Here is a 26,848-nt window from a genome sequence, read left to right as displayed (position 1 = left end):
TCAGTCAGCTCCAGCCGCTACAACAAATACCACAGGCAATGTGGCTTAAACAACAGGAATTTACCATCTCATAGTTCCAGATGGAGCACAGAAGTCTGAGATTAGGGTGCAGGCAGGGATGATTCCCCATGAGGCCTCTCTGCTTGGCTTATAGGTCATCTTCTCCCTGTGTCCTCACATCATTTTCCCTCTGTGCATTTCTGTGTCCAAATTTCCCCCTTTTATAAGGACACCAGTCATAATGGATTAGGGCCCACCCAAGCGACCTCATTTTAACTCAGTTTATCTACTCCAAATAAAGTCACATTCTGAAGTACTGGGGGTTAGGACTTCAGAATATGAATTTGGGGGGACACAATTCAGCCCATAACAGGAAGTTGGGCATTTTGCCAGGTGACTACAGTGCAGAGGAGTAACAGCTTTCTCACAGTAAAGAAACATTACCCCTGGTGTTTAGCGAAGGTAGGAACAACTTGCTGTGGAGGTAGAGGGAGCTTCCCAGGGTGCAGGACCACTGAGCTGGACTGGAGTGCATGACCCGGCCCTTGAGGAAGAGGGCTCCACCCTGCAGCACAGAGGGCTCTTGAATGCAAGGGGTCTAGGAGACGGCGTGGGAACAGACAGCGGAGGCCTGAGGCCAGGCTGCGAGCTGGGGTTCAGGCTGGCAGTCCTCAGACCTCTGCTCCTAGAGTTGACTCCTAGCACCTTCCTCACCTGCCCTCATAGCCCTGCTCTCCCCTGTCTGAAGGGGCCCAACTCACTCCCCACCTTCCTAGCTCCCAACCCCACCTGAAACTGCTCCCTTCTGTCCAAGGACCCAAGTCAGCCTCCCCCAAGTTGTCCACACACCTCCAAGAGTTGAAGCCTCATTTCTCCTCTTCTGCTTAGCTGACTCAGGACTTAGCGGCCTGGCAATAAGCCTTGAAGCAATGTTCTCATCATTCTTCCTGCCCATCTACCTGACACAGTCCTTGTGTAGCCAGAAGGATCCCAGATGAACACCTGTGTGGCAATAAAGAAAAAAAAAAAACTGGACAACTTAGAAGAAATGGACAAGTTTCTAGAAACAAACAGTCCACCAGAACTGAACCAAGAAGATATAGATCATTTGAACAGACCGATCACTATAAGTGAAATAGAATCAACAATAAAAAAACCTCCCTGCAAACAAAAGTCCAGGACCAGACAGCTTCACTGGGGAATTTTACCAAACATACCAAGAAGAGCTCATTCCAATCTTTCTCAAATGCTTCCAAAAAATTGAAAAGGAGAAAATGCTTCCAAACTCATTCTATGAAGCCACCATCACCCTGATACCAAAGCCAAACCAAGACACCACGTAGAAAGAAAGCTATAGGCCAATATCATTGATTTGCATAGATGCAGAAATCCTCAACGAAACATTAGCAAACAGGATCCAACAACACATAAAAAATGTCATACACCACGATCAAGTTGGGTGCATCCCCGGGACACATGGATATTTCAACATACATGAATCAATCAATGTGATACACCACAGAGAAAGGACAAAAATCACATGGTCATCTCAGTAGGTGCAGAAAAACCATTTGATAAAATTGAACACCCATTTATGATAAAAAATCTAACCAAAGTGGGTACAGAGGGAACATATCTCAACATAATACAAGCTATTTATGACAAACCTACAGCCAGCATGATACTCTTCAGTGAAAAGCTGAAAGCCTTTCCGCTAAAATCTGGAACAAGACAAGGATGGCCTCTGTCACCACTTCTACTCAACATAGTAAGCAGTGGAAGTCCTAGTCATAGCATTAGATGACAACAACAACATCAAGAACAACAACAACAACAACAAAAAGGAATGAACGGGATCCAAATTGGAAGAGATGGGTAAAATTGTCATTATATGCAGATGACATGATACTATATAGAGAAAATCCTCAAGGCTCCACACAAAAACTATTAGAGCTGATAAAAGAATTCAGCAAAGTAGCACGATACAAGAGTAGCATACAGAAATCAGTGACATTTCTTTACACTAACAATGACATATCAGAAAAGGAAAGTAAGGAAACAATCCCTTTTAAAATTGCATCCAAAAAAATAAAATACTTAGCAATAAATCTGACCCAGGAAGTGAAAGCCATATGTGGAGAAGTACAAAACACTGACTAAGGAAATTAAATATGACTTAAAGAAATGGAAAGATATCCCATGTTCTTAGATTGGATGAATTAATATTGTTAAGATGGCCATACTACACAAAGCAATCTACAGTTTTAATGCCATCCATATTAACCCAGGACACTTTTCACAGAACTACAATAAATTATCCTAAAATTTAAATGGAATCACAAAAGACCCAGAATTGCGAAGGCAATACTGAAGAAAAAGAACAAAGCTGTAGGAATAACCCTCCCAGACTTCAGACAATGTTGTAGAGCTACAGTAATCAAAACAGCATGGCATTGGTACAAAACCAGACATATGGATAAATGGAACAGAAGAGAGAGCCCAGAAATAAATCCACAAACTTTTGATCAATTAATCTTTGACAAATGAGTCAAAAACATACAGTGGAGTAAAGACAGTCTCTTCAGCAAATGGTGTTGGGAAAACTGGACAGCTGTATGAACATCAATGATGTTAGAACACTCTCTCACACCATACACAAAAATAAACTCGATATAGCTTAAAGGGTTAAACATAAGACAAGACACTATAAACCTCTTAGAAGAAAACATAGGCAAAACATTCTCCAACACAAATCTCAGCAATATTCTCCTTGGGCAGTCTACCCAGGCAATAGAAAAACAAAGCAAAAATAAACAAATGGGACCTGATTAAACTTACAAGCTTTCACACAGCAAAGGAAACCATAAGCAAAACAAAAAGACAACCTATGGAATGGGAGAAAATATTTGCAAAACATGAGACTGACAAAGGCCTAATCTCCAGAATATAAGAACAGCTCATACAACTTAAGAAAAAGAAAACAACCCAATCCAAAAATGGGCAAAAGACCTAAACAAGCAATTCTCCAGTGAAAACATACAAATAGCCAATAGGCACATGAAAAAATGCTCCACATCATTAATTATTAGAGAAATGCAAATCAAAACTACAATGAGATATCACCTCACACTAGTCAGAAGGACTGTTATTCAGGAGTACACAAAGGATAAATGCTGGAGAGGCTGTGGAGAAAAGGGAACCCTCCTACACTGCTGGTGGAATGTCATTTGGTGTAGCTGTTATGGAAAACAGTATGGAGATTCCTCAAAAGACTAAAAATAGACTTTCCCTATGATCCAGAAATCCCACTTTTGGGCATATATTCAGAGGGAACCTTCATTCAAAAAGATACATTCACCCTAATGTTCATAGCAGCATTATTTACAATAGTCAAGACATGGAAACAACCTAAATGTCCATCGACAGATGACTGGATAAAGAAGTGGTATGGTATACAATGGAATACTACTCAGCCATAAAAAATGATAAAATAATGCCATTTGCAGCAAGAGGGATGGACCTGGAGAATGTCATTCTAAGTTAAATAAGCCAGAAAGAGAAAGAAAAATACCTATGATATCACTTATATGTGGAATCTTAAAAAAAAAATACAAATGAACTTATTTGCAAAACAGACTCTCAGACATAGAGGACAAACGTGGTTACCATGGGGAGGGGGTGGGAAGGATTAATTGGGAACTAGAGATTTATATGTATAGAACAGATAAACAACAAGTTCATGCTGTATCTCACAGGGAACTATATCCAATACATTGCAGTAACTTATGATGAAAAAGAATATGAAAACAAATATATGTATGTTCATATATGACTGAAGGATTGTGCTGTACACCAGAAATTGACACAACATTGTGAACTGACTATCCTTCAATATATATGTGTGTGTGTATACATATACACAAAAAATAAAACAGGATCCCAGGAGGCCTCAGTGCACTTGTGCCAGCCCTTAGAAACCATGATAATGTGGTAAATTCCCCATTTAGCACATATCAGTATGGAGCAGATGACATTCAAACAATTCAGTGCAGATTCTTTCCAGTCCTGGCATTGCCCAGGTATCCTGGACCCTCACTGGCAGGTGGGCACAAATGGACTCACGTGCACATTGACACTGGGATCTCACCGGCTTGAGCAGGAACGTGCACAGGAACTCCCTTCCCAAGATAATCTTGGGAGGCCCCAAGAAAGTGGTTTACCAGAGTCCACACCCATCTAGGCATTGCCAGCAGTCCTAGTCTCTGGCCATCTCTCTGGTTGGAGCTCTACCACTGACGTACCACTATGCCTAGCTATGTGCCCACCACAACGATCGATCCATAAAAGCTCAGCTGTCTCTGGAAGGGGAAAGACAAACATTCCCTCCCTTGGTGGTAAACTCAGTTATAGGCGTCTCAGGCTGCGTTGCTCAGGCCCTGGATGTCAGTGAGTTACTGAGATGACATGTGGCTCACCCACACTCTCCACTAGGTCAGGGGAGCGCAGGCAGTTCAGCCGCAGTAGTAGCCATCCACTGGCCCTAAACTCCTATTCTCCACCCAACCACAGCAGACCTGGGCTGGCTGTGCCCCAGGGGCCTGGCCTTCATATACCTTGTTCCTGAAGTTAGGTGATTCTCTGCCCATCTTGTATGCTCTGACCTCTAACCAAGGGATCCCACTATATATCTCATCTGCACAACACACTGACCAAATTTCAGCTCCAGCCCAATCAGTTTCCCCATTGCCTGAAACCAACTTAGTGCTTAGTATTATTATCCTGGTTTAGTTTTTTTTTTTTTTTTTTTAAGATAAACTGAAGCCTAGTAGGTTTTAAGTAGCTTTTCAGAAGTGACATAGGTAGGAAGTAGTGGAAGAGGAATTCAAAACTTGATCTCTCTTGAGAGAACTTGAATGTCTTTGTCCTTCTCACTCCTGCATGTTGTACCCAGATGCCTTTTACCCTGTCTGACTTCCCCTCATCACCTGGGGAAGGCTTACTCTAACGTGTCCCAAGAGCAAACCCCAGATACCCACTACTGAACAGAGAGACTAAGGTAGGGGTGGAGGGAAAGGACTAAGCAGGGGACAGAAGGAGCCAGTGAGCCTGGGAGTGGGGCCTGGACTGTCACTGAAGTCACTGGCAGGGAGAGGGACTTGAAAGGTATGTCTTCAGGGACTCCCTGCCCTCCCAAATGGTGTGCTGGCATGGGCTGCTGGTGCTCATTGCCAAAGTCAAACACAGACAAGCTACGGAGGGGAGAAGAAACTAACAGAAATCATAGGCTTCCGGTTCCTAGTCTAGGGTGTGAGGATCTTGGAAGTCATCCCTCCCATCCTCAAAACAAGAAAAAATGAACAGACTGAAAAGAAACAACTCTTTCTAGACCCATCAAAGATCTGAGGTCACAGGGCAAACCACTGCCCTGAGAATTGGAGAAGCAGGCAGATGCTTTACACGGTATGATTAGAGAACCCAGGCCCAGTGTGGGCAGGGACTGGAACCAGCACTGTGACACGCAGGCCCCAGGTCCAGCTTCTCCACGGGATGAGCACTCCAGATGAGGGAAGCACAAGCCTCTCTCCTGCTGGTCAGGGCTGGCACAAGCTGTGGTCGCCGCTGTAATGCTCAGCCAACCCATGGCTGAGTCAACGGACAGCACTTACCAGCTTTGACAGCTGTGAGCCTCGGCTGTGGTCCGTGCCCGTGACGTCTTGAGGAAGGCCAGCCTTTCTACTGCAGGGAGTCAGTCTTGAACAAGTAAACCTCGCCCTCTAGCTACTTCAAGAATCAAAACCCAGCCATGGCAATCTCAGGTATACAGCTATGAGAAATGAAAACATATTTCCCCACAAAAACTTGTATACAAATGTTCACAGCAGAATCATATGATATAATGCATAATTGTGAGAAAAGTGGAAAATAAAGTATATTTTCATTTTTGTTTGTATCTGAAACATTGGAAATATCATTTAAGAAACTAAGTAGTTATCTAATAATGGTAGGGGGAACTAAGATGTCACAAGTGTGGAAGTGAAACTTCTCAATGTACAGTATTTTGTTATTTTAACTTTAAACGGTGAATGTGTTCTAAATTTGAAACAAAGTTTTAGAAACAATAGGAATTATAGTTCCCAACAAGACTTGAAATATTGTAAACATGAACAATGTTTTTAAAATACATATAACTATTCAAAATCTGAGTTGGGAATAACAGTGGTAGAAGAGAATCTGTGAATGTCAAACTTTCAAAATGAAATCAATAGATAATGTCTAAATTTGAAGCACAGTGTTTAGAAAACACAAAATGTCTTTAATTTATTTCACAACCTGTTAATGCATTTCATAATTTTATTTATTTATTTGTTTGTTTGTTTGTTTATTTATCATTAACTCTTTGTACCTTATAGAGATCTTTTACGCAACACTATTTCCCATGACAAAGATACATTTACTTGAAATGCGGTAATTCCTCCAGTTTTGTTTTAGTTTTTTTCTTCTATGAAGTTTAAGTAAAATTACAATGAACATTTTTGGTTTAAAAAAAAAACTTGTATGCAAATGTTCACACCAGAATTAATCCTAATAGACAAAAAGACTACAAATCTGTGGGGCCACCAGACCCGCCCCCGGGGTCACGAAAGCCAATCCGCGCGCAGGCTTCTCGGCCCCGCCCCGGCGTCCTCTTCCGCACCGTCCCTCCCTCCGCCCACTCGAAGGTCAGTTTGTCAGGCGGCCAGGGGGAATCATGTTCGAGCAGCTGGCTGTTCTGCGGTTCTCCCGAGCGGCGCAGGCCGTGCTCCCTCCGGCCAACGGCGGCGGCTGCAGCGGCGGCAGGGCAGTCCCTCCGGGAGGCGCGGTGTGGGCCGAGCGGCTGCCGCGGAGCTTCGTGCCCAGCTCGGCGGCGGCGGCGGCGGCGGCGGCGGCGGCGGCCCCAAGATGGTCCGCGGGCAGGTATTCGACGTGGGCGGCGCTCCAGCAGCCTGCTACACCGGCGAGGGCTCCCCCGACGTGGTGTGGTGAGTGTCCGCGCCCGGCCTGCAGGCCGCGCCCGCCCGAGGGGCCCCCCGCCCGGCCTCGGCAGACGCAGCTGCGGCTTCGGCCCCACGACCCGCGACCCCAACCCCGAGCGCGGCCCCGACCCCCGCAGGGCTGCCCCGCAGTCCGCGCGCCTGGGGTCTCGGGCATGGCCGGGCGGTTCGCGCTGGGGCGTTGCTCGCGGCGCTTCCCGGGCCGGCCCTCGCTGGGCGCGGGGGTGGGGGTGGAGGCCGGGAACGTGGCCTCCAGGGACCCCCAGAACGGGAACGGAGCCCCCACCTCCGGGTGCTCCTCGCAGCCTTCCCTTGAGGTCGGACTGTGAAGCCGCGAAGTCCTTCAGGTGCTCGCGGCGGCGGCCGTGGTCTGGGAAGCGGTTGGCAGCGGCGTGTGTGCACAGCCCTGAAGTCATCTTGTTTGCCCCCTCGCCTGCGTTTTCTGCGGCCGGCTTTGCTTCAGCACCTTCCGTGCTGCCAGGGCTGCTCTCTTGCGCGGGCTTTCTAAGCAGCATGAGCAGCACCAGTGTTGGTGTGGAATGTTTCAGTGTTGAAGTTTTTAAGTGGTTGTTGGTGTGGTACCGTTCGCGTTTCAGGAAGGGTAAGTCGGCATTCCTGTCTTGATTTCTTAAGGGGTCATTTGGAGTTGGGCCTAATTTGACTTTTTCCCCTTGTACCGCGCGTGAGCTCCGTTACTAGCGTAAAGGCACCCAGTCGTTTTAGCACAGTGACTGTGGACTTTCCCAGTTACTGCTTTAGTGCTCAGTGTGTTTGCAGCCCTGATGGAGTTCTTGCAGGACCACATGCAGGCTCCCTTTTCTGGCTCCACATCCCTCAGAAGCGTTCATGGAATGTGGGGGTGGGTGTTGTTTTTTATTAGAATCAGCTACCTGTGGTATTTTGTGCTGACAGAGACTTGTGGAGCTGATATTTTGTAAAGCTTAATGTTTCTCGAAAGACTTAAAGATTTTAAGGAAGAAATTTTTTTTTTCATTTTCTGAATCTGTTCGTTAGGAATTTTGCCTTTTCTGTGCAAAGTGCTTTCCTAATCATAGAGGATATAAAGAGTGGAGTTTGAATTGAGCCTTTCCAAGTGGGTGTGGTTTTGATATAAAGACAGGTGCAAGTGACAGTCTAAGCTGTGGAATCCAATCCTGGAAAAGGAATTAGGTGGCAAATTGTGGAGGACTTTGTAGGCAGAACAGAGTTCAATTTTATATTTGTGCAATGGAGAAACAGAGTTTTTGAAAAGAGACAGGCACACGATCAGTTTTGAAATATTTGAAGAATCTAAATAAACACTGGTGGAAATGAGAGGAGAAAACCGAGGTGGAGAATCAGACTGTGTGACCTTCTAGAGGTGAAGTGATGTAGTGGCGTGAAAGATGGAGATGTTAGAGTCAGTAAGGGGCTCTTATCAGAGGAGTGGTGGACTTTTCATCATGGCAGGTATGGGATGAAGCAAAGGATGATGAGGTCTTACAGGGTAAGAGGCTGAAGAGGTGGAATTTGGATTTGGGAGAGATTCTGAGACAGGACGTGGTGGTGTGGTTTGGGGAAGGTTGTTAATTCCAAGGCTTCTAGCTTGGGGCCATGGTGGCAGGAGTACTGTAGGCAGAGGAGGTTTGTTAAGGAGAAATACTGAGTTCTGGTTTGGACTCGTTAAGTTCATGATGCTGGTTTTTGAGGCCCTTTAGGCTGTATCTAGAAGGCATCCTGAAAATGAAAGGGATATGGCATCTGGAGATGAAAATTTGTGTAAGTGGTAGTCTGGTGTGGATGAACACAGCTTCTTATTTGAGATCTTTGGTTAGGTGAAATTGCATGCATGTATTCTGTGTGTTTATCTTTTTAGTAAATAATCCGTAGCATTCAGTAGATTTTCAAAGCATTCATTATCCCAGAGAGTTTAAGAACCAGGGAGACAGAACAGAAAGAGCAAAGGAGGAACCGTGACAAGCAAGTAGTTTTAAGAGGTGGGCAAAGGAAGCTGAGGACTGGTGGGATGTATAAGACCCAGGAGAAAAGGAAAAAAATGGTATGAAAGAGAGAAGCTGAAGCTGTATGCTTCATGACCTAATTAAGATAAGTATGTTGGATAAATTCAGCTTGAAACATTTTCTGAATGTGACTGAGAAGTCATGGGGTCATCTCCATAGAGATTGTAATTGAAGCCTTGAGAAGGCACAAGATAAGAAAAAGTGAGTGAGCTGAGCCAAAGAAATGCCTGACTTTAGGTGTCCATAGCAGTCAAGCTACAGAGGAGGAGGAGGAGGAGATGTGGTCAGAGACCAGAGACCTGGGAGTCCACATTGTCAGCAGAGCCGGGGGACAGAGTGGTCAATGGGGATCGGTACTGAGGACTGTAGAGAGCACAGTGCAGCTGGAGGACAAGCTGTTGGATTTGTTGACTTTCAGCTCTCCTAAAAAATAGTTTTAACCAAAATTTCGTTGTGCTCACATTCCTGGTGGTACAGTATCTGGTCTTGTTAAGGTGTCTGTGATGATGGCAGGCTAGTCAGAACTGCCATTTAGCCAATGCTTTCTGTTACTTTTTTTTTTAAGCATATGTTAATTAGTCGTCTTACCCACACTGCAGGGGTGGTTTCTTTCAGTTATTGGAAATTTGAGTCACAGTGAGTTTACTTAATTTGCCCACAGATACCCGACTAGGAAGTGGTAGAGCATCTCTGTCTGGTTCCTAAGTGATGCTCAACCAAAGATCAGAGTTTAGAAAATACATGCTTTCAATAGTAGAAAATATCTATTGTCTGCTTTCTGTGTGATTTGCTTTTTTTAGCCTTTTACAAAAACCTTTCATGCAAGGTCATTCTCTTAGAATTCATTGAGCTCGAGTTCTCTGTGAGGACTCAAGGGGTGCCTGCCCTTCAGTAGCTCCTGCTGCAGGCAGCGGGGTGCAGTTGGGTGGGAGCACGGAAGGGCTGGGTGGCGTGGGGCTGCCTGTGTCTGGCTTCACAAACCTTGGCACTGGGTATGGATGTATGACTGGGAGTTTGCCTTGAGACGTGCACTCCAGGTAGAGGAGAATGCACATGCCAGGGCACGGAGGTCTGAGCGCGGTACATCCGGTCAGGGAAACCAGTTGTCTGAGAAGGGAGGGTGTGGGTGGGCGCCTTAGGGAGAAGGCTGGAGGGGAGGCAGCTGGGATAGGTGGGGCCGAGTCCTGAAGGACTTTGTTTTCTAAGGAGCTGGGACTTGACCTGGTAGGTGAAGGTCATTGAAGGATGCCTTTTTTCTGCTGATTCCTCATCACATTTTGTGTTTCCCTCATTGTCTCTCTTTGACTTCCTCCCCACTGTGCTTGTTCTCTCTTCTTTCTGCTTATTTAAGGGTACTCAGTGGGTGTGAATTTTTTTCCTCGTCTCCAGGGGCATTTTGAAATGTATGTGGGTTTTGTTTTGCTTTTTGTTGTTACATTGATTGGAGGTGTTATTGGCCTTCGGTGTGTATGTGGTGGAGGTGGACGTGCCACACGACCCGCGTGCAGTGCACATGCAGCAGTCAGTCCCTGCACCGGAGGAGCGTCCTGTTAAGATGCCAGTGGTGTTTCCCTCCAGCCTGTCCCCAAGAAAGGCTGGGCCCTGGGCAGGTCCTGCCTCCTTCTGAGATTCATCTCCTCCATGACCTTGCCCTTGTTACTCTCAGCTCTAGCACTCTCCCCATCCTTCCCTGGAACTTTGCTGGGTGTTGGTACCGCCTGTTTGAAAGGCAGGACCAGCAGCAGTATAAATCCTCTACAGACGCTCCAGACCAGATTCCTAGCTGTGCTGGCTTAACTGTTAATGTAACTTTTAATAATATAGTCTCTTGTGTGGTTTTTAGAGCTCAAAGACGTGAGGAGATCACCTTACATGAGCAACAGAAAATCCAGAGTTTCTGAACAGTTTTGAGTACAAGTAAAATGAAACAAAATTCATTTTGATATTAGCAACATCCCTAATAATGCACTCCTGGTGGTTGGAATGATTGAGTCCTTTAAAGTTTGGTAGAACTTGTTTGTAAAGCAGTCTGAACCTGGATTTTGTTTGAACCTGGTTTTGATGGGAACATGTTAAACTACTGATTCAAAAATTTTTTAACACATGGTTACAAGATTTTACATTTTCTGTTTCTTCTTGATAATTTATATATTTCTAGGTGTTTATTTTACACTTATTGGAGTATTTTTTTTACCACTTCTAATTTCACTTTGACGTATTTAAGCAAATGTAAAGCATACCTTTTAAAAAAATTAATAAATAATGTAATTATTGTGCAAATTGTAGAATAGAACATTGTCAGTTCTTTAGAAATGTCTTATTAAATCCCCTTCTAGAGGTGACCGCTATCCTCAGTTTTGTGATAACTAACTACCCCCAGCTCCTACTCATCTTTCTAATCTCAACTGAAATAGTGCTGACATGGATAAGCTTTTCCTGACTAAGCTCCCCTTCCCCCCTGCAGACCATACAGTTCCGGTTGCAAATTACTGTAGCACCATTTAGAGCACGTAAAGCATTTTGAAATGTACATTTTATGATTAGTTTATTGTTTGTCTTTCTTTCCTAGACTGTAGTTCCTTGAGGGCTGAGCACCAAAATGGGTCCTCAGTACCTCTGAATGAATGAACGTGTCTGGTTATATCCATTTGGCTTTCTTCATGAGGAAACTGAAGCTTGAACTGTGTAGCGTAGTCATTCTTCCTTCAAGTGTGGAGTTTGCCACTTACTAGCTGACGGTGTTTACTTAACCTCCCCAAGTCCCAATTATTTTATCTGTTCCACAAGAATAAAAATAGTACCTACTTCTTAGGTTGTTTTGGGGGTTACATGAGGTGCTGGGAACATAATGAAGTACTCAGTTAGTGGTAGCTATTGTCATTAGTGTTGGGTCCTACCCAAGGCCATCAGCTGTTTAATGTGGAGGCTGCCCTGGGTACCAGTTCTCCTTCATGATTTTCTCCATACTGAGATCGTTTGGAATTCTTGCAAATTTATTCTGCTGTGAGCCAGAGTTCATCTTTGTACTTTCTTTGAAAAATGGGTTTGCAAACTACCCTGAGAAGGTGTGTGCACATGTGCCCGATTACAAATAAGAATCACCACCACCCCCGCCTGCCCCCTTGAACTAGATGGAAGGCATTTCTGATGTGTAAGGAAAACTTGTGCTTACTCAGGGAACAAGAAGGTTGGGAACAGGTTTTATAGGACTTTGAATATCAAATTAAGGTCTTTGAAATCAGGTATTTTGGAAATTAGAAATAATTAAAGGGTTTTAAGTAGGAGGTGAATTCTGTGCATGGAATTATTTGTAGAAAATTGCAGTCAGAATGGAAGGCTGGATTTGGGTGATGCTCTGAAAAAATCAGGAAAGTTAGGAGGGAGAGCTGGGCTTTTTGGGAGAAAAAATGAACTTTTATAGATTCAGGTTGAATTGCTTGTTGGACTTCTAAATGGAAGTGGCTTCAGGTTAAGTACATGGGACAGAGTCAGGAGAGAAACATGGGATGGAAATACTGAAACCACGTGTGTAGTATGACTAAAAAAGTAATTGAGCTATTAACACCTAGTACACTAGCAAAAAGGCTGATCCCACAGTGCTTCCCTGTGATAAGGAATTGTTAGCTATTATGTACTTCTGAATACACTTGAAGGTGATAAAACTGTATTTTAAATAGTATTCTGTAAGTTAGAGTTTTCACCAGTCAGCATGGCCTTCCCACTAGTTAATCTGATTTAGTGATGTACAATTTAGTAAACTGTGGTGGATTACCTTGGTTGTGTTTAAGGAGGGATAATTGAAGGAGACATGCTGCTTTATAGCTCTTCTCTAAAAGGCTGAAGAAAAGCAGTAAGTATTAAGCACTAGATTGATTTTACAAATATGTTACATATACCACATTCTTCAAAAATATGCCTCAAAAGGAAGGAGAACATGAAAATTAGGACAAAGCTCTTGACATGAACCTCAAGGAGGTGGTAGATTCTTAAGTCCCAAGATAACCAGCTTGTGTGGGGGGGGGAGTCTATCCTGAATACCTCACTGACTCAAATGATTGTCCTTTTATTTTTCTTAACTAGGATTTGTGGGGCTTGGAATAAACAGAGTTTATGCCAAAAGTTCATTGAGTAAAAATCTTATAAAAATTGTGAGTGTAAAGATTAAACTGTTTGCTTCTAATATTAAGATATAGTGTTGATATCAATCTGAAAATGATTTTTCCCCTTTTCCCTCCTTACCCTACTGATTTCTGTTTAGCTCTCAAAAGCTGTGGATGCTTTAAAATCTGATAACAAAGTGCGGACCATAACAGAAGTGAAGTCCCAGGGATATTCTGTGCTGGTATGTAAATATATTGTTTTTAAAACTGTAGTCTAATTTTTCCTTAGTGATAGCCTGTTTTCCATTATGAAGTGGTTTGAATTTTGTTACCAGCAATTCTTCTTTGTCTGTTTTTTTACTGCTTTACCATAAAAAAAATGCATGTCAGTATTAGAAACTTTTACAATATAGTGGAAAAGTTGTTTTGGAAGTTGAGAAAATAATTCAAGCCATTAAAATATTCATTTGTAGTACATGAATAATATTTATGAAAGGTCAGCTTGGAAGGAAGCATTGTGTCTTCTAGTCACAACAGTGTGTTCTGTATTTATGAGTTGTTTAAAAAATGCTGTATTTGAGTAGCAGTAGCTGCCCCAGGACAAAATGTTAAGCACAGATGTTCGCTTTGGAGGTTGGTGTTTGTGGTAGTACTCACTCAGGTATGTGTCCACAAGTTGTATTTTTAAATTGGTACCTACAGCAGCAAAAGCTGTTTTTTTTTTTTTTTTTTTTTTCTGTTTGTGCTGTGTTACCAAAAGCCAGAGATTAAGTTATCTTGCATTTTCCATATTTGTAAGTATTTCTGAGTCATGAATTTGAATGACTCTATTTCAGTTAGTAAAAAATGTAGCTGATAAAGATTAAAATGCTGATAATATGCAGTATCATTGTAATTTATGAATAAGTAAATGAAAGTAGAAGGAACTGAGGCATAACTTTTTTTTTTCAGTAAAAATATAAATGAGATAATCCACTTGAGATAATCAGACACCTGAGGGAACAGCATACAGTGATTTACTCATTCCACACGTATGTTTTGAGCATTTAGAGTCTACGAAGAGCAGTGCAGGGGACATAGGGGAAGTGTTTCTAGACAGAATGTTTTTACAGCTGTCTTAGTTGTGGCTGATTTTGGTCAGTTTCATTGTTAAGGGTCCTCAGTTTCTCAAACTTCAAACCCTGTATCTTCCACCTTAAAATATGGCAGAATTCTATGGTATTTAGGAACATTCAGGTATGAATGAGTTATATTTTAGCTTTTGATATAATGTACTGTGTCTAAAAGGATTAGTTCAAGCTTGAGTTTGGTAATCAAAGAGAGCAGGATTATTCTTGTCAGCAGCCTGGGAGATGATGTTCTGAGTACAGGCTTCTGCCCTTACATCTGGCAAATGCGAGTAATGCTGCCCTCCCGGTAGCGTTGTTGGAGGTGTCATGTGACAGTGTACGCCAATGCAGTGCTCATTATTATAGATGTTAATAGTTTTTATAAGGGCTTCATATATTTAAATTTTTTCCTTAAACAATATGGAAAACTTACACTGAGAGAATTAGGATTCTTATATCTGTGACCTTAGGACCAGGTGGATGGCTGTCTCTCCAGGTGACTGAGTCTAACACCATACTGATGGCTCTGAGGACCACTGAGAGGCTCATTGGTGAGACACAGAACAGTCTGGGGGCTTTTAAGGGAGGCCCAATTCTATGAATCTTTGAGGAGTGATGGTGGTGTAGTGAAGGCAGAATGAGACTTCAGAAGTAAGTGCTGATGGTCATAACTCATTACCGTCTGTGTTGGTAGTAGGTTTTATAGTTATACCACTATAATTACTGATAGAATTCTTTTTGTTTTACCTATTCCTTTGCTGCCCATTTGTTTTAGGTCTCCACAATATTAATGCTCTTTGGAAAAAGTTTCAATGCTTTAGTACAGTTTACAGGTATCTTTTATAGGTTGCTGTTTTGGAGACATACTAAGTAACATACCAGGTGCTTGACCAGATTAAATACTGCTGGGCTTGAATACTTTTTCCCAAGGGCCAAGCAAGTCTGTTTTCTTTGCTCTGTGTACTTTTCATGATCAGGATAATCTCCTATACTTTAACTCATAAAGTTTGTTACTGTATTTTGTCCAAAAAAAAAAAAGTTTGAATTACAGAAAAATTGGAGAAAATCATTTGTTTTAGTAACTCAGTGTATAATAGAACCATTCTTTTGAATCTCTCTGAAAGGTTTTCTTTTCTTACATATATTTGAAACAGACAGTTTAGTAGGTCTGTCTTTATTAATATGTATACATTAAGTGTACTATAATTCTGCATAAACAAAATCTCTTTACATACGTAAGAATATTTAAACATATTCTATATTAGTATAAAATCTTAATTTTAATCAGACCTCATTTATTAGTTATTGTTGAAGTATAGTCTTTCACATAATTAGAGCTTTAATTTCTGTTCTGAAGCAGTCATATTCAAAAACAAAATCCTCAAAAATGTAAATGTACTCATTTATTGGTTATGTTAGCTCCTCAACCCCCTAAAGTTACTCATTTTCCCTCTTCCCTTTCTGCCCCCACAAATGTTTCTCTTCTCTGTATGTCTGTATTCTAGTGGCACCTTGTCTATTTCCAAACACTTAAAGCTTGTGAAGTGGTCTTGCCTCAAATTTCTTGAGGACAGGAACTTCTATTTTCTTTTTTGAGAATCATCTTACATGTTCTAACAACACAGTGTGTAATAGGGACTCAGCAGGTATTTGCTGAATCTAATCAGCCATTACACTGTGCTGTGATTCACTGACTTTTTTTTCAGGGGCTATTGGGATGTGAGCAGTTTCTCTGAAATTCACTGATAGGGTCTCTGGCTCCTGATCTTGGTTGGTTTTCCATGTCCTTTTTTTTAATATGCTACAAGAACAGATAATTAAGCACTGTTAATAAAATGATCCCTCTATGCACTGCAGGTTGGACTGAGTGATTTCTGACTTCTCATTTAAATCTTTTATTTAGAGTCAACAATCGTATTTTACTTATCTTTACATTTTTAAAATTATATTTTAGTTTAAAAAATAGGTAGTATGTCAAAATGTATGAAATGTATACAATATGTGTGAAAAGTATACAGAGAAGTCCCACTCTTACCCACTCCCTGTACACCATTCTTTCCCAAATAAAAGTAGCAATTTTTATTATTTCAATTCATCCTTTTAGTATTTCATTGTACAGATGCATACAAATATACATGAATATGCAGATATGTAAGTGCACTCAGTAGAATGTTAAGATACTACTTAAAGTGATAAAGTGAAAACTACATTACAGTGTGAAAAATACATAGTATGAGAAGAGAGCTACATGTGAAGTGTTACTCCCATTATGACTGCACCTGTGTGAGCTCTGTCTACAAATAAAGTCACAGCTTAGGAGTGATGGTTTCTTTTTCCCACCTTCAAACTTTTGGTAATAATAATTACAGTAAGAAATTATATTAAGCTAATAGATACAAAGTAAATAATTTTGAAAAAATTACCAAGTATATTTAGTGTATTTTTCCATTTGGGTAACTAAAATTGTAACATTAATTGCATTTCTGAATTATTGTTGCAACATTTAGCGGGAAAAATTTCAGAATAAAAAGACCTTATACAGCTATTCAGATGCTTTCATTTTACAGAATCTCTGTGAGGTTAAGTACTTGGTTAAAGGTGGTGGCTCCATTGGAACTACTTCTGACTCTTAGGGCAGAGTTTTCTTTACTGTAGCAGTGATTTTAAATCTTTTGCAATATGAAGTCTCCTTTTTAAGTTCTTACAATTTCAGGCACTTACACACTGTAGTGGTCCTGTGTTGACTGAGAAGATATGTAATATCAAAATGCCACTCTGGGTACAGTAATCTATTTAGATGAATTTTCTATTTGACTACAGTAATACCTAGATCCAGAAAAAATATATATCGTAGTTATGGCTGGAGATGATGTTTCCTCCATGTACGTGCTTTCAGATAACCGTGCCGTGCCCTAGGACCGACTCCAGGTTGGGATTCGGTGTCACACGTATACTCCTCCTTGTGGATGCACTGCTTCTGGGTTCATGGCTTGCCTGTAAGTCTCTTAGTATCCTGAGAAATAACATTTTGATAGTCAGAACTCATTGTGAAATGTTTAGGAGTTAAATTTTTTAATATATTATCTTTGACGAAATTATGAAAAGGTCTTTTTAAACTAGGGTACTGCATCAGATGTAACTGATCCTGTCATCTGTTTATTTTTTTCTGTTAGTGTTCTAAGGCTAAGTAGCAAAGTACATATGTGTTGTTTTTACCATAAAATTTTTGAAATGAAGTTTTTTGAGAAATTACTGAGACTGAGGATCTTTTCTTTTGAAATTCCTGAAATAGATTATAAACAGTTCTTGGTAATTGATTCCTGTATGTAGAACTCTAAATTGAGTATTTCACTGAATTACACTAGTGTGGGTTTTTTTTTTTTTTAAGTAAAGGTACTTTTGCTTCTGCTTTTCAGTTCTAGTAAATTGTGTTTTGACTAAAAACTTCTCACTAAAATTGTCAACATGCTTTATTATTGAACGTTGTATTTTCAAATGGATGTAGATTTCATGACATGGTTAGATATGTGGAGGCCTCTGTCTAATGAACTTACCTAACTCAGTATTGTTTCAGAATCTCAGGTTAAATTATATTTGTGTATGTGAGTGTTAGTCCCTTAGAGACTTTATAAGTGAAAGCTAGATATCTACAGATCTGTGTTTAGCATAAGATTCTTTTTTTGGAAATTAAAAAAAAAATCTGTTATAGGGATAAGAATTTCTTGCAAAAATGCACCAATTTTAAGTACATATGTTGTTGATTAGTTTTGACAGATGTTTAAACCATGAGGGTAGTTGTGCTATAGAACATGTTCTTTACTTAAAAAGCTTTCTTTTTTCTTTTTTAATTGAAGTATGATTGACTTATAACACTGTGTTAGTTCCAGGTGCATGGCATAGTCATTCAGTCTTCCTATACATTACGAAATGGTCACTGTGAGAAGTCTAGTTACCATCTGTCAGCATACAGAGTTACTAAATATAATCGACTGTGTTCTACTGTACAGTTCATCACCGTGACTCATTTATTTTGCACCTGGAAGTTTGTACCTCTTAATCTCCCTCACCTATTTCACTCATCGTCCTACCCTTGCCCCCTCTGGCAACCACCTGTTTATTCTCTATCTGTGACTGTTTTTGTTTGGTTATGTTTGTTGATTTGTTTTGTTTTATAGATTCCATGTATAAATGAAATCATATGATCTTTGTCTTTCTCTGTCTAACTTATTTCATTTAGCATAATGCCCTTTAGGTCTATCCATGTTCTCGTAAGTAGCAAGATTTCGTTTTTTTTAATGACTAATATTCCACTGAAAATATATATCATATCTTCTTTATTCGTTTGTCTATCAGTGGACACTTAGGGTGCTTTCATATTTTGGCTACTGTAAATAATGCTGCAGTGAACATAGGGGTGCATATATGATTTTGAATTAGTGTTTTTGTTTTCTTTGGAAGGCTACCAAGGAGTGAAATTGGTGGATCGTATGATAATTCTATTTTTAATTTCTTGAGGAGTATCCATACTGTTTGCCATGGTGGCTGCATGACTTTACATTCCCACCAACAGTGCATAAGAGTTCCTTTTTCTCCACATTCTCACGAACACTTGTTATTTGTTTTCTTTTTGATAATAGCCATTCTGACAGGTGTGAGGTAATATTTCATTGTGGTTTTGATTTACATTTCCCTTGTGATTAATGATTTCATGTGACTTTTGGCCATCTGTATGTCTTCTCTGGAAAAATGTCTATTCAGGCCTCTGCCCACTTTTTAATTGGGGTGCCTGTGTTTTTGATACTGAGTTATATGAGTTCTTTGTATATTTTAGAGATTAACCTCTTATTAGCTCTATCATTTGCAAATATATTTTCCCATTCAAATAGGTTGCCTTTTTGTTTGTTGACAGTTTCCTTCACTGTGCAGAAGCTTTTAGTTTGATATAGTCCCATTTGTTTATATTTACTTTTGTTTCCTTTGCCTGAGGAGTCATTTACAAACAAATTATTGCTAAGACCAATGACAGGGAGTATACTGCTTTTGCTTTCTTCTGGTTTTGTGGTTTCAGGTCTTATATTTAAGTCTTTAACCCACTTTGAGTTAATTTTTGTATATTGTGGGAGTAGGTAGGCCAGTTTCATTCTTTTGCAATAACCATCCAGTTTTCCTAACATCATTTATTTCCCTGTTTTACGTTCTTGCCTCTCTTGTATATTAATTGCTCCTATAAATGTAGGTTCACTTCTGGGCTTTGTGTTCTGCTCCATTAATCTGTGTGTGTGTGTTGGTGCAAGTACCATGTTGTTTTGATGACCGTAGCTTTGTAGTGTAGTTTGAAATCAGGGAGTATCATACCTCTAGCTCCGTTTTTCTTTCTCAAGATCATTTCCCCTATTTGGGTTCTTTGGTGTTTCCATAAACATTTTAGATTTATTCTAGTTGAAATGCCATGGGTCTTTTGATAGGAATTCACTGGATCTGTATATTGCTTTGGGTATTGTGGTCATTTTAACAATATTCTTAATCCACAAGCATGGTATATCTTTCCGTTTGTTGGTGTTGTCTTCAGTTTCTTTCATCATTGCCCTACAGTTTTCTGAGTACAGGTCTTTTACTTCCTTAGTTAGATTTGTTCCTAGTTATTTTATTATTTTTGATGCATCTGTAAATGGGATTGTTCTCTTAATTTCTCTTTCTGATAGTTTGTTGTTAGAAAGGTAGAACTTAAAGTTTTGTACCCTGCAACTTTACTGAATTCATTGATAAGTTATAATAGTTTTTGGTAGTGTCTTTAGGACTTTCTATACATGGTATCATGTCATCTGCAAATGGTGACAGTAAAATTCTTTACATCTGTTCTTCTCCCACATTCACTGAACATCTTTATGATCTTTATCTTGAACTCTGTCAGGTAGTTTGCTTATCTCCACTTCAGTTAATTCTTCTGGAATTTTAATTTGTTTCTTTAAAATATATACTTTGTTGCCTCATTTTTCTCAATTCTCTGTTTTTAATTCTGTGTATTAGGTAGGTTGGTTACACTTCCTGATCTTGGATTAGTGGCCTTAGGTAGGAGATGTCCTATGGGGTCCAGCAGCACACTCCCCTCTGGTCACCAGAGCTCTGTGCTCTAGGGCTGCCCCCTATGTGGGCTGTGTGAACCCTTCTGTGTTGGCAGGGCTGACTGCTGTGGTTGTGCTGGGAGATGAGGCTGGCCTCTGACATGGCTGGCTGCCAGGCTCTGCCTTGTGCAGACGCTGCAGATCACTGGTGGGTGGGGCTGGGTCCTGGGGCAGCTGGCTTTGGGATCAGGTTGTCCTGGGGCTGGTGCCAGCCTGCTTGTGGGTGGTGCTGTTAAAATCTGTCTTATGCCCATATGTAGCCTATCCCTTCCCCTACTCCCACCCCCTTAAAACAATGACCTTCATTGCTTTTACCATAGTTTTTCCTCTTCTAGAATGTCCTACAAATGGAATCCTTCTGTAGATGGCCATTTGTATCTGGTTTCCTTCACTTAGCATAATGCTTTGAGGTTGACCCATGGTATATGTTCCAGTAGTTTCACTTTATTGCTGAGTATGGTTTTCATTATATTGCAGAGCATTTGTTTTCCATGCTGAGTAGTCCATTGCATAGATACACCACAATTTATCTGTTTAGCAATTACTTGTCATTTGGGTTTTTCCACTATTTTGACTTTTATGAACATTCACATATAAGTCTTTTTGTGAGTGTGTTTTTTTTTTCTCTTGGATAAGTACTTAAGAGTGGAATTACTGGGTTTTGTCATAACTGTACATTTCATTTTATAAGAGGCTGCTACTATTTTCTAGCCGTTTTGCATTGCCGCCAGCGGTGTATGATAGTTCCAGGTGTTCCACATTCTCGTCAACGCTTCATGTTGTCAGTCTTTAATTTTAGACATCCTGATGGATATGTAGTTACCATGTAATTGTGGCTTTAGGTTGCATTCCTCTAATGCGTAATGATTTTGAGCATCTTTTCTGGTGCTTTTTTGTCACCTGTATCTTTTTTGGTCAAGTATTTATTCACATCTTTTACCAATGATCTAGTAAAAATATAAATAAAAGATCATCTTTTTATTGAGTTACAGAGTTTTTAATATATTCTTGATACAGACCTTTTGCTGATGAATGTTAAATGATAAATGATAAGTAAGCATATTTTTACTCCTGCTCTTTGGCTTGTCTTTTTCTTAACAGTTTGTTTTGAAGAACAAAAGTTTTTCAGTCGAAGTCCAGTTAATCAATTTGTTTTCTTTTATGGCTTGCTTCTATTTTGTGAACTAAGAAAAATTGTCCTACTTCAAAGTCACAAAGACTTTTTCACTGTGTTTTCTTCTAGAAAGTTTTCAGTTTTTATGCTTTATACTTAGACCTATGATTCATTCTTAGTTACTTTTTGTATATATTGTTAAGATGTGGATTTAGGTAATGTGGTATAATAAAATATATATTTGGTTTTTGCCCTGGGTTCCTGGCATAGAGCTCCTAAAATCCTGGGAATTTCTTTGGAGTAATAAGAGTATCTTTTTTGTGCTAAGGAGATGCCTGAAGGCAGGGGCCCCAGATGACCTTAGAATGGGGCTGGTTGCCAGAAAAATCAATCCTGACTTTAGAGGGTTAGAACTTTCAGCCCTACTTCAGCCTTGAGAAGGTAGAGGGGCCAGAGATTGAGTTAATCACTACTGGGCAGTGATTTAATCAGCTATGCCTGTATAGTGAAGACTCAATTAAAAAACTATATGAACAATGAGGCTTGGGGCAAACTTCAGGGTGGTGAACACGTGGGATTGTTGGGAGGGTGAAACCTTTGTGCCCCTCCTCCCCTGTATCTTGCCCTGTACATCTCTTACTTTCGGCTGATCCTGAGCTGTATCCTTAATAATAAACTGGTAAATGTAAGTAAAATGTTTTCCTAAGTTTTGTGAATTATTCGATTGATTTATTGAATCTGATGAGGGGTTTGTGGGAACACTTAAATTTTTAGCTGGTTGGTCTGAAGTCTGGATTATCTCCAGGACTTAGGACTGGCATCTAAAGTGAAGCAGGCTCATGGACAGTGCCTTTAACCTGTAGGATCTGTGCTGATTTAGGGGGTTAGTATCAGAATTGAACTGAATTGTTGGACACCCAGTTGGTGTCAGAATTGGTGAATTGGTACATAAACCACCGCCTCTCCCCCATCATAGGACTGGCTGGACTGACCCTCAGAAAGTGCTTTACTTATTATTACTGGTTTATTTTAAAGGATACAACTCAAGAACAGCCAAATGGTAGAATGCATAGGGCAGGCTTGGGCTGGAGGGTGTTTAGAACCTTCCATGCCCTCTTGGGTGTGACACACTCCCAAACATGTGTTTGACAACCTGGAAGCTTCTTTTTTCTTTTCTCTTTTTTTTTCACCAGGGTTGTGGGGAGGTAATTAGGTTTGTTTATTTATTTGAGGTGCCAGGAGTTGAACCCAGGACCTTGTGCTTGCTTAGCAAGCACTCTACCACTTGAGCTACACACTCCTCCCATCCCCGGAAGCTTCTTGAACCCAATCATTAATGATTTTTACAGAGGTTCCATTACATAGCCACGATTGATTGAATCATTTGCCATTAGTGATCAGTTCAGTCTCTGGTCCCTCTACTGTCACCATAGGTTGAAGGGTAGGGGTGAAAGTTCTAACCTCTTATCATGGCTTGGACCTTCTGGTGACCAGCCTCCATCCTAAAACTCTTAAGTGGCCCTCCAACTGTCATCTCATTAACATAAACCCAGCTATGGTTGAGAGGGGCTCATTATAAATAAAAACAAAATACTTCTATCACTCAGGAAATTCTAAAGGTTTCAAGAGCTCTGTGCCAGGATACAGTGACAAAAACCAAATGCATTTTTTATTATACTTCAGGGTTTTTTTTTTTTATTCATATGTATGTCCAGTTCTTTCACCATTTATTAAAGACTAACTTCCTCCACTGAATTATCTTAGGACCTTTCTAAAAAGTCAGTTGAGTCTTGGGAGTTATACCCAGGCTCTTATGCTCTTTACTGTCTCATTACTCTGTACAAGTCTTGAACATACTCGGCTAGATTTAGTCCTAAATACTGCATATTTTTTAATGACATTGTAAAGTGTGGAAATGCAATTGATTTTTGTATATTGACTTTGTGTCTTGCAACTGTATTAAACTCACTTTTTAGTTCGAGGAATCATTTTTGTAGATTCCTTGGTATTTCTATGTAGATGGTCAAGTCATCTGTAAAAAAGGACAGTTTTACTTCTTCCTTTCCATTCTGTTGGCCTTTTGTTTTAGTCTTATCTTAAAATTAGGCCCTTATTACAGTGTTGAATAAAAGTGGTGAAAATGTCCATCCTTGTCTTTTCTTCAGCTTTAGGGGGATGCATTCAGTCTTTCACCATTAAGTGTAATTTAGCTGTAAGTTTTTCATCAGTGTACTTGACTATGGTGAAAAAGTTTCTATTCCCAGTTTGTTGAGTTTGTTTTTTTAATCATGAATTGGTGTTGAATTTTATCAAAAACATTTTTGTACCTATTAAGATGATTATATGGTTTTTCTTTCTCAGTCTCTTAATATGGTGAATTGATTGATTTTCAAATATTAAGCAATCTTGTATTCCTGGAATACACCCTTCTTGGTCATGATGTACTATATAGCTTTTATATATTGCCGAATTTAATTTGCCAGTTTTGTTGATGAATTTTGCACTTCGTTCATAAGGGAAATTGGTTTTTAATTTTCTTTTCATGTCTCTGTCTGTTTTTGGTGTCAAGGTATTATTGGTCTCATACAGTGAATTGGGAAATGTTCCGATTCTGTTTCTTCTGTCTTGCTGGACAAGCTTGTGTAGAACTGGTATTTGTTTCTTACATGGTTGTTTGGTAAAATGTACCAACAAAGCCGTCTGGTCTCGGAGCTTCTTTGTGGGAAGATTTTTAACTAAGATTTTAATGTCTTTAGTGGATAGAAGACTATTCATGTTATCCACTCCTTTTTACATTTTGATAAATTATGTTATTTAGGGATATTATATGTTTTATCCATGGTTTTAAATTTATTGGCATAAAATTGTTCATAATATTCCCTTATCCTTTTAAGATGTCTACTGAATCTATATTGATATCTCCTTTTTCATTTTGATACTGATAATTTATGTCATTTTTCTTAAAAATTCTGGCAAAACATTGATTACTTTTTTGATTATCTCAAAGAACCAGCTTTGATTTTTCCCCCCTGTTTTCTGTTTCATTAATTTTATTAATTAAGTAATCATTTTCTTCTATGTGCTTTGGTTTTAATTTACTTCTCATTTTCTAGCTTCTTAAGGTGGAAGCTTAGATCATTGATTTCAGTCCTTCTCGCCTGATATAAACATTTAATATTACACCTTTAATTTCTTCATTTGAACATGCCAGAGATGCCATTAAAAATGGCTTAGAGTACTCTTTTTGTGGAAGTAATAATATTGGCTGTTGCTAATTCATTTCTGACCTTGTTTCCATTTTTAAAAAAATACTACCTAAATAATATTTTATGCTCTTAGATATTATTTTCTTTTTTAAAAATAGGAAGTATGTATTAGCAGTAACTTGCTGACTCATCTCTCTGCTCCATTGTTGGCCCACTGTAGCGCTTTCCCCTTAGTGTAGCCTGAGTAATCTTAAAAAATAACCACTTCACACTTCCGACTCCAAATAGTCCTCAGAAGTAAAGTGTGGTGGGCTGAATAATGCCCCCCGAGGGTGTCCGTGTCCTAGTCCCCAGGACCTATGAATATGTGCTCTTACAGCGCAAAAGGGACGTCACAGGTACAAGTAAGTGAGAGATCTTGAAGTGGAGAGGTTATCCTGGGTTATCCAGTGGGGTGAATATACAGACAAGGGTCTGTATAAGAGGGAGGCAGGAGGATTAGAAGTTGAGAAATGAGAATTAGGAAAAATTACTATGAGGGAAGAAATGACAGCAATGCGGGGAAGAATCCCTGAGCCGAGGAACGTGGACAGCTTCCAGAAGCCGGCAAGGCAAGGGAGCTCATTCTCTGGTGCCTCAGGAATGCAGCCCTGCCAAGTTTCAGACTTCTGACCTGGAACTGTAGGGTGATTCCACTGAATTTGCAGTTATTTGCGGGGAAGCTGATACCAAATGTGTGAAGTCTCCTGCCCCGGCTGCCTCGCCTTCCCCGCCGCGTCTCTCCCCTTCTCCCCCTCGTCCATCCCGCTTGGTCTCGCAGCCCTCGTTCTCTGCTAGAAAGAGCTCAGCTCCCCTCAGACACATTGCGCTCAGCGTTCCCTTTGCTTGGAAAGGCCTCTGCTCAAATGTCATCTCCTTAGAGAGTTGTTACCTGGGCATTTTCACCAAAACAGGCCCTTCCACTTCCCCTCACTGTCTGTCACATTTTCCTATTTTAGCTTCATCTTCGTACTTCTCAGTTCCTCAGTTTATTTTTTAGTTGTTTGTTATCAGTCTGCTTCTTGTACAGACAAGCTCAATTCCTGGAGTCGGGGCAGCAGCCCAGCACCCGCACGGTGCTGAGTCCACTGAAGGTACTTAACAGGTAGTTCATGGGATGAAGAATTGAAGAATTTTCGTTGCTGATGAAGTAACGTTGGCCAAGTGTCATGGTTAAGTAAAACGAGCTTTGTGTTTTGATACAGTGCGTGTATAGGTGGCTTATAGGGTGAAGAAGAGGCAACTGCCTTTGGCCATTCTCCCCAGTCCCCTGTCCAGGCCTGCCCAGTTAGGTCATGCTGCCTTTGGTGGGGAGCGAACATTAGAAGGCACCAGAGGCCAGAAGAGGTCTTCCATGCAGAAGTCCCCTCTTTCATGAGGCCGGGGGAGTGTAATTCAGCCCGTGACCCTGGGTCAGGTTCGGTAGAGCTCCAGCAGCTAGAAGGGCAGAGCTGAAAAAATTAGAAAAACATTGAATTTTTATCAGTCTGCCTCTGGCAATTTATGTTTAGCAGGACAGTTTGCTTTCTGAGAGGGTCCCATGGGAGCCAGAGTTAGACTAGACTAGGGTTAGGCAAACCTTTTCAGTAAAGGGCCAGGTATTTTAGCTTTGTGGGCCTCTTGCAGTCTTTGTCATATGTTATTAATTTTTTTTTTAATTTTTATGATGCTTTAGAAAAAACCAGACTGTTTGTAGCTTGAGGGCCATGTGAAAGCTGGGTGCAGAGTTTCTGCAGGGTGTGGTGTTCTTACCCCTGGTTCAGGCTCTGTTCCTTTGTCTTGTCTGCTTGACAAAGTCCTTTTTCTGGGACCTGGCCCCTCACCTGCAGCTGGAGAAGCCACACTCAGCATCCTTGAGCTTCACAGGAAGATGTTAGACATCTGACCCTTGGAGGCTGTGTTGTGTGTCTTAACATACATTAAAAGTGCCCTTTTTTCATGTGTGATTGATGAATGATTCTGCAGACAACTCTGCAACTCACCATTGTACAAATACTTTGTTCAGTGAGAGCATCACTGAGTGAATGCTAGATTTGAAGGCCACTACCAGTTAGGAGGATCTTGAGAATTAAGGTTCCTGGAAACCTCCTGATTAGAATTTCCATGTGAGTAACTTAGGACTTTGGG

General features: G+C 40.5%; 1 protein-coding gene across 14 annotated transcripts in view; it reads left to right on the top strand.

Annotated features, from left to right (window-relative positions):
* The first annotated feature begins 6,458 nt into the window (after positions 1-6,458).
* The window catches only part of LOC106730885 (uncharacterized protein FLJ37310-like), a 103,930-nt gene continuing 83,540 nt past the window's right edge, over positions 6,459-26,848 (top strand). The window contains exons 1-4 of one of the 14 annotated variants that reach the window (XR_004314987.1): positions 6,485-7,019; positions 13,290-13,373; positions 14,711-14,791; positions 17,137-17,236. Coding sequence is in view for 1 of the 14 variants with exons in the window: in XM_032467402.1 (XP_032323293.1) it covers positions 6,556-7,019; positions 13,290-13,314 (489 nt within the window). In the remaining 13 variants the exon portion in view is untranslated. The other 13 variants (XR_004314993.1, XM_032467402.1, XR_004314985.1 and 10 more) reach the window with 13 other exon arrangements.

Source organism: Camelus ferus, chromosome 24 (assembly GCF_009834535.1).
Source record: "Camelus ferus isolate YT-003-E chromosome 24, BCGSAC_Cfer_1.0, whole genome shotgun sequence".
NCBI lineage: Eukaryota > Metazoa > Chordata > Mammalia > Artiodactyla > Camelidae > Camelus > Camelus ferus.
This window is presented reverse-complemented; position numbering and strand designations above follow the sequence as displayed.